This window comes from Haliotis asinina, chromosome 16 (assembly GCF_037392515.1).
Source record: "Haliotis asinina isolate JCU_RB_2024 chromosome 16, JCU_Hal_asi_v2, whole genome shotgun sequence".
Taxonomy (NCBI): Eukaryota; Metazoa; Mollusca; class Gastropoda; order Lepetellida; family Haliotidae; genus Haliotis; species Haliotis asinina.
In genome coordinates this window covers 12,848,484-12,863,363 of record NC_090295.1, presented here as the reverse complement: position 1 = coordinate 12,863,363, position 14,880 = coordinate 12,848,484, and the positions used below count along the sequence as shown (strand labels likewise).

Genomic DNA, 14,880 nt, shown 5'->3' with positions numbered 1-14,880 from the left:
TGGTTTTAAGCTGCTTTTTCGGTTTGCACAGAGAGGATGATATGAGACATGATATATAGTCTAGCATTGGCTTTAATTTTATATTGCTGTATTGTCCCACTCAGCAACATTCTAGTTTCAAGTTACATCACTATGGTATATAATTGTGTCAAATATCAGACAACCAGTGATTTACATGAATATAGGCCTACACAGATAACCTGACAACCAGACCCTGTGAGATGCCTCTTTGAAAGAAGCACAGTTTGCAAAAGACAAATTCTAATCTCCATTCTGAACCTCAGCAGTCAATCAGTCAGATAAGTTTGCTGGGAATTATCGTTTGAAGTATTCCCACATGTGCCATAAGGGCTGGTTGGTTGTTGGTTAACGCCTCACTCGGCAATACTCCAGCTATACGACGGAGGTTTGTAAACAATCAAGTCTGGACCAGAAAATCTGGTGGTCAGCAGCTTGAACATTGATCTACTCAACTGTGGTATAGTGTCATGTCAACCAAGTCACCTGATCATCTGATCCAGTTAAGACACCTCTTACGACAAAAGTATGTGTTACTGAAGGCCCTTCTAATGCGGAGTGAGTGAGTGAGTGAGTTTAGTTTTACGCCGCACTCAGCAATATTACAGCTATATGGCGGCGGTCTGTAAATAATCGAGTGTGGACCAGACAATCCAGTGATCAACAACATGAGCATCGATCTGCGCACTTGGGAACCGATGACATGTGTCAACCAAGTCAGCGAGCCTGACCACCCGATCCCGTTAGTCGCCTCTTACGACAAGCTGAGTCGCCTTTTATGGCAAGCATGGGTTGCTGAAGGCCTATTCTACCCCGGGACCTTCACGGGTCTCTAATGCGGATCTTCATGGGTGCCAACAAAGGAACAGATCTTGAGCCTTTGCATGTGATAATGCCCTAAAATACAGTGTTAACATTATTTGAATTGGTAATGTGCAGATAATGCACCACTAAACCAACATATTCAAACAATATTCTCCTAAAGCACCATCAAAGCACCCATTGGCTTTGCGACACATCATTAACAAAGGATTACCACTCAAGCAGCATAACCCCAAGCAACCTCAACAGTTTTGAGAGCAAATGGAAAATATGACACCAACAAAGTGGTTTCCATGGGTAGTATCACACTGACTTCAAAAAGTTACAGTCTTATGGGGCAATGATTGATACAGGCACCTGCACTGAAGTGTTAGTTTTACCTGCAGTCCAGTTGAAGTTTAGTCATCACAGTAGGTGTGGTTTTCTCCCAAATACATGAAAAGGAAATCAATGACCCAAATATCATCATGTATGCTGCTCAAAGAAATTTTGAAGCACTCCATGTGACCATCCATGTGCCCTGTTAGTTTTTGAGATGACACTATAAACTTGAGTTAAAATGAGTCCAGCAGGACAAATTATTGCAAAGTGAGTGAGTTTAGTTTTACACTACATTCTGCAATATTCCAGCTATATTGTGGTGGTCTGTAAATAATCGAGCGGGACCAGACAATCCAGTGATCAACAACATGAGCTGTATGATGACATGTGTCAACCAAGTCAGCGAGCCTGACTACCTGAACCCATTAGTCACCACTTTCGACATGCATGGGTTACTGAAGGTCATTAGTCTAACACGGATCTTCATGAGTATTATTACTGCAAAGAAAATCAACAGACACCCAAATTTAAGTTACAGTCTGTCTCAAGCAACTCTTTATCACAAAAACATTATGACAAACGACAAGACACAAGAGCTTTCACTATGTACAGTATCGGTGTTTATTTACAATGTAATGAAACCTGACAAGAACTACAATAATGCTTCTTCATTTCGTATGTACTCCCCTACATCTGCTTGGTGAAAGGCCACAATTGTCATTGGATCACAGTGACGGCAGTCCTGTGTTGACTTTGCTGCAACACCAAAACCCTGTAACAGAACAATTCAAGTTGTAGAAAGTGAGTCAGTTTAGTTTTACACCGCACTCAGAAATATTCCAACTAATGCAGCAGTCTGTAAATAATCAATTCTGGACCAGACAATCCAGTGATGAACATCATGAGCATCGATCTGCACATTTGGGAACTGGTGACAACCAAGTCAACAAGTCTGACCACCCGATCCCGTTAGTCGCCTCTTACCAAAAAAATAGTCGCCTTTCATGGCAAGCATGGGCTGCTGAGGGCCTATTCTACAAAAGACCTTCACAGGGTCACATGGCCTTGGATATATGATGGACTCTCGGCATATATGACATCATGAGTGGAATATGCATAATAACTGAAGCGACAGAAACATAAACATACATATTTTTTTTCCCAAAATTTGGGTATATGTTTCTGATAACTTGATCTTTCACCCAGCAAATTACTGCAATTCTCTCGGATTCTCCTTTAACAAATAGGCAGCCAGACCAACCCCTTAAGTCTTTGACTGCTGTACGTCATCAATAGGCTTATGTCAATATATATGTCTTTGCTTGTTTACAACTGCATTCATTGACCTATGTATAACTAAGATAGAGCAAGGCAATCTGAAGATATTTTTAAAACTTAACAACCACTGATGACATGCAGTTAACTTGAGTTTGAGAGAAAATCAGCAACAATCATGTACTGACAAAGCAATGGCCACAGAGCCAGACAACAGTGTTATGTTGTAATTAGATGTGCTAATGGCAAACCTGACAATACAAAATGGCCCTGAAAAGCCATTTTCAAAAATCAGTGAAAGAACCTTGTTTTCAGCAACTTGAATGTCATTATTCAAATCTGGGTCTTACCAAGGGGAGATCACTCATGCTGTACACGACCAAGCCCTGGTACTGTGATGTGTTCTCTGTTATCCTCCCAAGTCCAGACTTCATCACATGGTGGCCATACAAAAACTGCTGCTCAGCACTTGGCTTTAGCCATACCTTGAACTGAAACATGTGAGCAAGTGACAGAATAAGATAGGAATATTCCAACAATATCCTGACGGGACAACAGAAATGTTTTTGCACACAATCTGGGGGTCTACACTGTAACTGATGGCTTGGGGTGGTGGTGATGATTTTAAGGTGTGTGTCTGTGTGTGTCACCCATTTTGTTCTGGTGGTATCTCTTTGTTCATTAATTATAGGGGATGGTGGTGATGGTGGTGTGTGTGGATGGGGTTGGGGAGGTTGACATTCACATTGCACATGTAACTCCATAAAAATCATCACCAACCCAACTAGCCATAGAATATGAATAGAGAACATAGAATATGAATAGAGAACAAAGATAGAACACACTTGACACTATTTTCAGCATAAAAGACATAACACACCTGACACACCTTCACCAGCGGAGATATAACAAACCTGACACATCTTTAGCATAGGAGATATAACAAGTATGTATTGGCAAGGATCCCATCACCAAGACCTAAGAATACACAAAGCCTTTCAGAAGTGGTTCAATGATAGTGTTTCTTCTGTCGAGGTGAAACAGGAAGTGCCAAACACCAGAAGTACTTTGAACTACAGTCAACTGATACTTGTCAAACACTATATTACCGAGACAAAAGCTGAGTTTGGTCAGGTTAACAGCCATCACATTAAGGCTTTTTAGGGGTTACACCATGCCATACACCAATCATCTTTCAAAAGTGACTACATTCAAAATAACTATGGTTGTAAGGAAGTGCAAATGGTGATGCACTCTCAAAACATATAATAATATATCAACATTGATTGACTCCAGTAAATCCCCTAAATATTTTTAATCATAAATTAAAAAAATGAAGATCCCCAACTTTTTTTAAGAGTATATGTCGAGGCAAATCAAGGCAGTTACCGGTATATGCTGCCCATTACTGTGAACAAACCCTTACCTTAGCATATGGTGCTATATAGTCCAATGCCGTTATATGTAATCTGAAGCTTCCAGACTTGGTGAATTTCCCAAAACAGGTTCCCATGGAGATGAGATTGTCCCTTGACACACATCCTGCTTTCTTCATCAACTCTTCTCTGGTAAAAGAAATTGAATTAGGATATAAATTTCAAGAGACTTACAAAATTATACCAGCTGCACTGATATTTATCATTGTCAGCAGTCATTATTGCCTTCCACTTCACAACCACATCTACATGTTTGGACCTTAAAGAAATCAATGACCCTTGACATCAACATTCATTGGCAATCAAAAATAACACAGTTTACAACAAGCCATTTAGCACGTAAGGAAAAGCAGTAATCTATTTTTAATACCTGACATAGAAAACTCGGTCTCTGTGCAGTCGAAAGCAGTATGCTCCATCTGGTCGATCAAGTAGCAGCTTGATGTTCTCACCAATACTGTAAGAATACAAGGGAAGATACATGTGATTTTCAGACAGTTTTACATGTTGTAAAACAATGAAGGGTGCTTCATCATATATTGTTTTACAAATATATTCCACAAAGTGAGTGAGTCTAGTTTTAAGCTGCACTCAGCAATATTCCAGCTATTCATCTGCAGTCTGCAAATAATCAAGTCTGGGCCAGACAATTCATCACAGCAAAAGCATCGATCTGCCCAATAAGGAACTGATGACATGTCAACCAAGTCACAGAACCTGAACACCCAATCCCATCCACTCTCACGGGTGACTGAGTGAGTTTAATTTTACACTGCACTTGGCAATATTTCAGCTATATGACAGCGATCTGTAAATAATTGAGTCTAGACCAGAAAATTCAGTGATTGACAGCATGAGCACTAATCTGCACAATTGGGAAACGAAGACAGGTCAACCAAGTCAGTGAGTCTGACCACCTGATCCTTTTAGTTGCCTCAAGATCCTGTTAGTCGCCTCAAGCATAGTTGCCTTTTATGGCAAGCATGTGTTGCTGAAGGTCTACTCTACCCCAGACCTTCACAGATCTACCTTTCACGACATGCATAGTCGCTTTCTAAGGCAAGCATGGGTCGCTGAAGGCCTATTCCACCTTCATGGGTTACATATTCCGTATAACTCTGAGCATTTGCTCATTTCAGCTGGAAAGGTCGAGCAATTTAAAATACATGGACACACTTGACTTGTGTACAGAAATGTATCCTTGACAATGTCAAAATACAAAAAAGCTTTCTTCTATAATGCAATCAGACAATGAGACCCCTGAAGATCTGGGGTTGATTAGGCCCTCAGCAACCCATGCTTGCCTTAAAAAGTGACTATGCTTGTTGTATGAAACGACTAATGGGATCAGGTGGTCAGGCTTGCTGACTTGACACATGTCATTAGTTCCCTATTGTGCCTATTGATGCTCATGCTGTTGATCACTGGATTGTCTAGTCCAGACTTGGTTAGTTGCAGACTACCACCTTATACAGTCATATCCAAACTTTGCATATCCGATTACCTCAGTTTCCAAGTATTCTCTACAAAACACGTAAGTTACTAGTTACAATTTATCTCATATATCTGAATGTGCTGTTTCTGCATCCAAGCAGTCAATTTTCGTAACGAAACAGCAAAAGATGTCAAATATTTCCCTCTTTTATCACACAGCTGTGGTTGGCAAGATGTCTGATGTTTACCACTCTTTAACAGTGCTCACTGTAATTGATCAATCCTATATCTAACTCAAGGTCTGTTGTCGGTGAGGTATTGTAACACAAAGTCTGTTAAGTTTACTGCTTATCAAAACATTGTGCTGACTGCTAGCCAATTCATTGTTTATTGAATATTTATTACAGAGCATATAGGTTAATTGAAGTTTGATATTGAGTTGCTTTCTTTTCACACGTAGCCAACCGCCAAAGTCCTGGACTGTAGCTGGAATACTGCTGAGTGTATGCACTCAGTCAAGCAATGAAATCTACATGCATACCAGGACATTACACCCTTGTCAAACATGATGCCAACAGGGGTGCTTGATACAATGACGTTCAAGGCAGGTCAGCCCCCATACCATTGTTACGTTAATGGTACAGCATGACAGCTGTAGTGCAGGTCAGCCCCCATACCATTGTTACGTTAATGGTACAGCATGACAGCTGTAGTGCATTAACATTATTATAGTCCGTTTGAAGCACTGAGGATTTTGCAGAATATTTTCCCTTAAAATAAACATGTTGTTTAACAAACAATCACTACAATATTGGCACAGTTCACTGTTTATTATGAGGGAGGAGTGCACAGAAAGGGTGTGCAAGAAAGCATGGAGACAGCACAGCACAGTTTAATGAAAAAATAACTTTCTCAGCATTTGTGCACATGCTTCTCAAACACCTGGCTGTGTCTTTCTCTGGACTATAGGTGGTGGACCTGTTGTTGCAGGGCTGTACCCTGTAAACTGTACTTGTGCAGCTATCTCCTGTATGAAATTTATGTTGTGAAATTTAAGGAAACTCCGTGAATCTTCATCATGTTTCAAAGGGAAACTGGTCATGCACAGAAAAGTCAACAGTATGGAACTGATCACTTGGAAATTATTGTGACAGCCTGTGCGTCTGTGAAAAGTAGATGAACTGACTATCATATGATCATGATAATGTTCGATATGTAACAATAAGATATACCATGGAATTACAAACAACAAGTCAGATGAAACCTTTGTGTCAACAGTTCATTGCTAACTCTTCTTACTAGAGCATGGTTGCTCTCAGTAATCTTAGAAATTTGAAGACAGTCAGTCCATGACTGGTAACTGTCTGAGTAGCGATCTCTAGTAACGATTTCATAGCCTAAATTTCGTATCATGCAATTAAATACGTACTATTTAGACAATTTCTGAAAGAAGGTCTTCGTTTCTTCGTCGGTGAGTGGTCTCATCTTTTCTCTTGTTTAGACAGGAAGTTCTTTCCACGTGTTGATGTTTACGAATTTACGCATGCGCAGTGTGTGTTCTAAAATTAGAAATTCATCTGAAACGGAGAATGTGCAATCGGGAGGAAAAGGTTATAAGGCATTACATCGACCTCAGAAATCATAGCCAGATTCATAAAAAACAGATTATATTGTTATACTTCTGTACATTGACACGAAATGCCAGATTTGTTTGTTATATATTCCGTAGCAAATGCAATCTTTTCCCGTTCGATAAAAATAAAAAAACATCCCATGCAGGCATGCGCAGTCTCAACACTTCCGTTGCCATGGGATTGTTTACACTATGGCGGCAAAAGTAGATGAATCCTATTGTCAAAGATGCTACCAATATGTCATTGTAACAATGCAGTTATGGCCTCTGAATCAGTCTTTCAAAAGGGCCCTTCTGAATTCATATATGCAAACGGAAAGAACAACATTTGGTTGGTGGAGAATTCGCCAACTTCATTAATCGAGTTGAAACTTCATTCACAGAGTCAAAACATTCTGTCTTCGCCTTCGGACACACCTTCTCTTGGAGCACCTAGTCAGCACAAAGACGATGCTGTCGATTCAGCAAGTCTATTTCCAGCAATATTTGACATAAAGAAATCAAGCAAGGGCAAGGGAACCTCGTTTGGTCTACTGTCAGATGGAATTTACAGCCAAAAAGATGAGTGTGCACCAAATATTCGGCTTGGTAGTGCAGGCTTGAATGAGAAATCATCAAGTGTATACGAATTGGAGGAAGGCAAAAACGGTAGCAAAGAGATGCCACCTATATCACATAAATGTAAGTTTTATAAGGCTACAGAATACTGGATATTTTCAGCCATCTGAAAAGCAATCGAGTTTACTTTTGCCAAATTTGGTTAGGGTTAGGGTAAAATTTAGGGTGATGTGACACTAAGCAATGTGGCTGGCAGTTTATAATGTAGGTGTACTGTGAGTTTCACTAACAGAGATGCAAGTTCGTGAAAAAGAGATTTTTGATATGTAGGTGTAATAAGTATTGTAAGTCATAATTTGTGTACTAGTCTGCTGGAACAACATTTATTTTTACATAAGAATCTTTTGTATTCTAATCTGAACACTTCCTGCTGCATTGTGTTATTGTGTTAATGATGTGCGAACAAGTACTCATTAGCTTCAATGACACCTTTTTGTAGGACATTATCTAGTTACAGAACTATAATCTGTGACTTCAAATACTATTGTATCCAGTGAGATGAGTTCAAGGCTCTGCAGCTCTACTGGGATTTGAAAAAGTGTATCTCATGAAGTTCATTACTGTGACATTTGCTGACAACAAAATTTATTGACTCCTGAAAGGTTTTAGGACTTCAGTCCTGCCCTATAACAAAGCACATGAGATACATGTGGTCTTACCTTAGGCAAGTGAGTTTGTTCAAAATTGTCTCTCTTCACCCAGCAGAAAATGCATACCTGGTTGGATGAAGTCACATGACTTACGCAGCTTAGATTATTCAGGGTAATAATAATTAGATTCTGATTACAGAGTCAGATGGATACTGGGCACTTAATAAGTGAATTATTATTATATTTATTATTATATATCAGGTCCAGTTAATGTGCAGATCTTTATGAATCAGTTGTAATAACAGGTTCTTTTGAGTTTGTTGACATAATGTGGTAATAGCTGAAACAGAGACTGACATGAGCTACTGTTTCCCAACTGATCATGTTGATGCTTTGCAATGCAGTATGATTCTCATGTTGTGATATACACCATGTGCAATATATTACCATTCACATTTAGTTCAGAGTACTTCTCAAAGTAAAATGGAGAAATGAAAATGATACGTTGTATAATCATGGAGGGTGGTCTTATCACTATGGTGCACAGTGTATGAAATGTGACAAATAGACAGAAAGATCATGTCACAATATTTATGTGTATTCATTTCCACAAAAAACTTAGATGAATTAATTAAGATGAAAGCTTATGTTTGTTTGTTATTATTCCAGTTGTGAAGAAGAAAGGAAAGTCGCACAAGAAATCACGTGCCACCCCAGTGCTAAAGAAATCTCAAACCACCCTTCATCTTTCGCAGTCACCCAAGTTATCTGATGGTGCTTCAAAAATCCAGTTCCGAATCTCTTCTCAGGAAAACTCAACAGGCGATCTCAATGTCCTGTCAGCTCAGTGTAGAGCGGTGAAAATGCATGAACATACTGAATCCAAAATGAAACTATCATTTGTACATAATTCATTTCATTCAAAGGAACTGGGTAATTTAACTAAACCATCCGTCATAAACAAAACATATACAGTGTCAAAATCTATGAATCAGATTCCAAGATCTCAGACTTTTAATGGAGACAACAAAAGAAAATCTTTCTCAAGTACGTCTCCTTCGTCAATACAGCTGACCCGCAAGTCTTTAGCTCAAGCTGAAAATGTGTATCTGCAACGTGTGACTAAAGTCTATCTGTCTGAGAAACATTCAGGTGTGATAAAAGATGAGGGTCTTGAAATGCCTTGTGCCCCACCTGCCACACCCACTGCAGGTAAGGATTGACTATCTTTCTGATTCTGTTCTCTACATTGTACACTTCTGATCTAAGTGATTGTTGATCACATAATCAATAATCATAAATGTTCACTTATGCTTAAACAATATCAAATAGCATGTTAAATTCAGGATACACTGTAACAGATAATGGTATTTATTCAATATTTCATGAAGGCAGCTATTTTGACTTTTCAGTTGTGGTCCTTGCAATGTCCTTTGGCCCTTTTGACCTGTTCCTCCTGTGATGACAAAGAATCAGTCCAACATGTGTCACCTTTGTTAATGCTTATCAAGATTTTACCTCGACCCACAAACACATGGGTCCTTAGGATACTTAATTATTAGTTTTAAGTGTCCTTGAAGCAATATGAGGGTCGTGTGAAGTACTGGTGTAGAGACGTGTACATTTTGATAATTTCTTTAGAGCGTGGAATGAATCATTGATCATGTGGACTGAGGCATGAAATTATGCAAGTAACCGCTCTGAAAGAAATAACCAAATGCAAAGTTATAGCAAAGTGATAGATGTGTTGTGGGTACAGTGAATGATATTGAGCAGGAAAGTGGATGCAGGGAATTGGTTTTCTGCATCTATCCTGTACATTTCTGCATACAAGACGCACATTTGCATGTCATTCACATATCTCACAAAAACATATTTTGTATTTTGTATAACTGTGTGTGAATTAGGACTGTAATATTGGTTTGCTGGTTTACATAACACTAACAGTAATTCATCTGGGTCAGGACAGTCTTTATACAGTGTTATCTGGGCAGGACAAACTAGCTGCTGATGTTAGGACAATTTCTCTTGTTAGTTTCTGTTGAGTCTATGATCTGAAATGTTGTACGTTTCACATGTATTTTTTCTTTTTTGTTTCTAGAGCAGTTGAGACGCTATGAATATGTCCCCAGTTTAACTGACATCAGAGTGAGTACATTTTATTTTTGCTGGGGCTTCATTTGTTACAAAGCATGCTTTTCTTCTTTATCATGTTAGAATATGAAGGCATGCAAAATGCAGAAAGTGTTGTTTTTCTCAGAATTTCTTCCTTTTTTTTGCAGCCTACTGGTAACTTTTATCTCTAAGGGATCAGGCTGAGGTATATTGTCTATAAGCAATTTGTGCAGGATTCAACATTTTACCCACAATTCAACAATCGTTCAACAAAACTTAAGCATGCAGAATGTGGAGTTTGGTTTAGTCCATTTTTGTTTTGTATTTAACCTATTTTAAAAGGTTTTTGATGTATTTTTTTTGTGGTATTTGAGCTGGATCTTATGTTTATACATCTTGTTAACTTCATTGTGTTGATGCTGTTTGGGGCCCTTGGTACAGATCTACATTTGAAATCTGGAACATGCCTGTGCAGGTACAACTGGACATTGCATCTTGTAATCGGTGTAAGACATACACATTTTAGTTATCTGTTAATGCCTGCAGTCCCAGCGTGCTGTCCGACAGAAACTGCAAGTGATGGAGAGAAAAGAGCATCAGAAAGAAGAAAAGAAGAAGGAAGAACAGGCAAAGATTGACAAGATTTTGCAGAAGGATAAGGAGAGTGAACTGCGACGTCGACAAAGGCAGGAGGTATTAGTGTTTTGTTCTTTTCATCATTTGTATCACCACCTACAATATAATCCAGCTTGCAATTCCTGTTCCACGAGGCTGGGGAACCTTGGGTTGTAAGAACTGATGGTCAGAAACCTGTGTTTGGTGCAAAGAATGCCCTAGGTTGTGAGACTTACTACTCTGCATTGTTATTGTGTCCCCTGTAAGCAATCCATCCTAAATTACAGTGAAACAAATGTCAGTATCACAAGCACTTGACCTATTTTATTTCATTTTTTTTTGCTTTTTTTTTCAATAGTTCACGCTTTTTGAGTAAAAAAAGCCACTAATGCTTGTGTTTGTTGTAAGATGCGACAAGTGGGATCGGATGTTCAATGTCGTACCTGGCAATATTCCAGGCATATGATGGTGGTCTGTAAATAATCAAGCCTGGACCAGACAATCCAGTGATTGACATCATTAGTATCAATCTATGCAATTAGGATAAAATGACATGTGTCAACCAACCTGACCACAGATTGCACGAGTTGCTGAAAACTACTTGTAACCCAAATCTTTACGGGTAATAGTGGGTGATTGAGTTTAGTTTTACATCACACTTGGCAATATTCAAGCCATATAGCAGCGGTCTGTATGTAGTTGAGTCTGGACCAGACAATCCAGTAATCAACATCATGAGCATTGATCTGTGCAACTGGGAACTGATGACAACCAAGTCAGCGAGCCTGACCACCCGGTCCCAATAGTCGCCTCTTACGACAAGCATAGTTACCTTTTAAGGCAAGCATAGGTTGCTTAGGACCCATTCTACCCATATCTTCTCCCATATGAGTCTCATGGGTAATAAATTCAGAAATGCTAGTGTTAGGCTATGTGCTAAGGTCCCATATACTATTGGGATGGTCTGGTTTGATCATTTTTTTCCGTGGTGCTCATAATATCAATCAAAGGTTTTTGGGTCACTCTCTGCAGGATATTGTAGAAACATTGCTTTGAGAGGCACAAATTTACAGAACCACCAGTAAATGAATATCTATTTCCACTTTTTCAGATTTATGCTTTGAACAAGATCATGACAGAGCTGGAACACAAGCGTTTCATGGAGTTCTGTATATCCAGGGGGTTCAACTCCGGATAGGGAACAGCTTTGAGGGTACAGCTTCTTGTTGCAGCTTCTAAAGTGTTTACCATTGACGGGATGGTACTGGAAAGTTAACAAAGCTTTTGTCCTCTTTTTTCACGAACACTTGTTTATGGTTTCCTTTGATGTTTTTATTTAAATCATTTTTGAGGCCAGTTATATTTGTGGGTTTTATGCTCCATATTTAGAAAATCTTTAGCTACTTCAGTAAGGATGAAGGAATACGGCTAGTGATGATGTATGAGCTGTTAGAGACAAATGCAGTCACTTTCAGAATTGTGCTGAGATAACCAGATGATCATTACACACAGCCATAATGACGATCTTGAGAAGAAGAAAGAAATGACAAAAGGCATTGTTTTTAAAACCTGAAGATTTAAGGAACGTTTTTGGTTCACACTATCATGTTATTAATTTTTTTATAGCATTTTAAGAATGTATGAGGACTACCAATAGATACAGAATACCTTCATGGATATATTTTGGAAATGTTTTACTAAAGTCTGCTCAAATTCCTAATCATGTTTAACATTTTTTTTTTATATCATGTTTTGTTCACTGGAAATGTTGTTATAAATCTGTGATATACACGATTTTACTTTGGCAGTTTTATATACCATTTTAAATACTGCTGTTACGAACAGTATTATTGTACTGAATAAAGGAACAATGTGTTTCTGGTGGCACTACAGTGAAATGCTGTTGTGTTGAAATTTGTAGGTACTTACTAGGGCAGTGGGGTAGCCCACTGGTTAAAGCATTCACTTGTCTCATCGAATACTCGGGTTTGATTCCCCACATAAGTACAGTGTGTGAAGCCTATTTCTGGGGTCCCAAATTGCCGTGATATTGCTGTAATATATCTCAAAATCGGCGTAAAAATAAACTCACTTACTCACATACATACTTAGAGTTATCTGAGGTTTGGTACATAGTGTACTACAAGCTGCATCTGTCGAGTTTAGGCTCTGATGTAGACTTTTCAGTGTCTGCCATGAACAGCCCTTGAAAGAATGGTTTTTAGAAGGGATATACTAAAGGGAGATAATTTATGGATGTCAGCTTCATGGTTCTAGGAAGGGGTAAGTCTATGTTCCGAAATAAGAAATCTACATCCATAAATGTTCTCCTCTTATGTTTTCGATGGATGGCCTGGTTTGATTGTGCTCTAGGTCTCGCTCTCTATCATGTAACAATAACATTCTTGAGACATGTTTACAAGGTCATCTTAAGGCTTCTGCTGTACACTGGGGTTATATACACTGAGGAATTATACAGGTTTGGTCATTCACTGATGGAGCAACATGTCACATATTTAGACAATATGATGAGGCATGTGCTGATCACCATCTTGATTAATGTTGTTTCTCAATACTCATTTTCCAGAAAGTATCATTGTTAAAATTGCTTGGTATAAGGGCAGAGATCAGTGTAATCATTAGATGTTGTACTGGTGCACTTCGAAACTGCTAAATGCAACCTTACAGGTAAATCAGCTTGAACCCAGTGCATGTTGATATTTTGTGTTTGAAGAACACAGATTTCAGCTGGAAAACAGAATGATGATGAACTGCCTTGGAACAGTAACTGTCATTATCATAGGCACTGTGACTGAAGGACTGAAGGACTCAGATTTCTTTGGTTCTAATTATGCAACCATTCTAAACCGCCCTTACCGAAACTCATGCATTACATAAGATTATACATTAAAGTAGGGGTAACCTGTTTTAGTTTGGTGCAACAAGCTGACTGACACAGATTGCACTGGTTGCAAGGTGGTTTCATTTCCTGAAATCAACCCCTGAAGTATCTACTCTGAAAGATTCCTTTAACAGTATATTACAGAAGTTGTTCTCCATACACTGAGGCTTTGTAACTTATATAAGTATTTAACAGAGCCATATGTATTATGAAAAAATGCTACATGGCCGCATGGTGGCATGGTCGCTCAGAAATTGTATTTTCAAAGTAAGAAGATGTGTTGGATATTTTTTAGCTGTTATTGTCTTACCTGTTCCAGAATAAGAAATCTTTACATTGTGAGTCTTTGAATGGCATTTAGAAATTTGGGAACAAGAATTTCATGGATGTCAACTTCTTTATTGTGATCTACTTTATGTCAGTGTAACATTATTCACTTGATGAAGGAGTTGAGAATATACTTCAAAACATCAAGTCTATCAAAATGAGAGAAACTTACATCCATAAAATTCTTGCCTTTCTTTACATTTTATTCTTAGTTGTCTTGAAATGTGTCTCAACAGATCACGTCAGTTGATGTCATCTGGTACATGAACATATATTTCAACCAAGTTCAGCTAGACTAATTTATCGCCTGACCAATAAACTCCCATTTTGTAACCCATATTGAGAGAACCCAAATGTGTATATTTAACCACAGTGATGTTTTTCAATGGTCTCGTTTCATGCCAAATTCAACATATAATATGTTGAGGGATTAAAGCTTGTATGTAAACAATCCTTGTTCAGACAATCAAGTGATTTATAGTAGGCCAAGGATTCAAAGTAGCACCCTTGTTGCCCATTCATTCAGCTGCCTCTAACAACTAGCATGTGTCCTTGGCTCGACTCCCAGATCCTATAAGAGGTGACTAATGGGAATATGCTGGTTAGGCTCACTGACTAGGTTGACATATGTCAAACATCCCAAATGCACAGAACAATGCTCATCCTGTTGATCACTGGATTGTCTGGTCCAAACACACTTATTTACAGACCGGGAAACATATTGCTAGAATATTTCTGAGTGCGGCATTAAACAACAACCACCCCATTTCGGAT

The 14,880-nt window shown here is 38.6% G+C and overlaps 2 protein-coding genes across 2 annotated transcripts; one reads left to right on the top strand and one right to left on the bottom strand.

Moving 5' to 3' along the window:
• Window positions 1-1,758: 1,758 nt before the first annotated feature.
• LOC137268184 (60S ribosome subunit biogenesis protein NIP7 homolog) lies at window positions 1,759-6,855 on the bottom strand. Its single transcript, XM_067802716.1, has 5 exons — window positions 6,736-6,855; window positions 4,243-4,329; window positions 3,863-4,001; window positions 2,787-2,927; window positions 1,759-1,933 (listed from the first exon to the last, which is right to left on the bottom strand). The coding sequence occupies exons 1-5, from the start codon at window positions 6,789-6,791 to the stop codon at window positions 1,814-1,816; spliced, it is 543 nt and encodes a 180-aa protein (XP_067658817.1). The 5' UTR covers window positions 6,792-6,855; the 3' UTR covers window positions 1,759-1,813.
• Window positions 6,856-7,114: 259 nt separating this feature from the next.
• Window positions 7,115-12,075, top strand: LOC137267628 (uncharacterized). Its single transcript, XM_067802112.1, has 5 exons — window positions 7,115-7,620; window positions 8,817-9,359; window positions 10,249-10,295; window positions 10,809-10,955; window positions 11,989-12,075. Exons 1-5 carry the CDS (start codon window positions 7,167-7,169, stop codon window positions 12,073-12,075), a joined length of 1,278 nt encoding a protein of 425 aa, XP_067658213.1. The 5' UTR covers window positions 7,115-7,166.
• The last annotated feature ends 2,805 nt before the right edge of the window (window positions 12,076-14,880 follow it).

Bases quoted from the DNA above. Each gene is read 5' to 3' on its own strand.
- LOC137268184 (XM_067802716.1), bottom strand. From the start codon at position 6,791: ATGAGACCACTCACCGACGAAGAAACGAAGACCTTCTTTCAGAAATTG. The intron at 4,330-6,735 runs GTACGTATTTAA...GTATTCTTACAG, and splicing joins TTTCAGAAATTGTCTAAATA to TATTGGTGAGAACATCAAGC. The intron at 1,934-2,786 runs GTAAGACCCAGA...GTTCTGTTACAG, and splicing joins GCATGAGTGATCTCCCCTTG to GGTTTTGGTGTTGCAGCAAA.
- LOC137267628 (XM_067802112.1), top strand. From the start codon at position 7,167: ATGCTACCAATATGTCATTGTAACAATGCAGTTATGGCCTCTGAATCA. The intron at 9,360-10,248 runs GTAAGGATTGAC...TTTTGTTTCTAG, and splicing joins ACCTGCCACACCCACTGCAG to AGCAGTTGAGACGCTATGAA. The intron at 10,296-10,808 runs GTGAGTACATTT...TAATGCCTGCAG, and splicing joins CCAGTTTAACTGACATCAGA to TCCCAGCGTGCTGTCCGACA.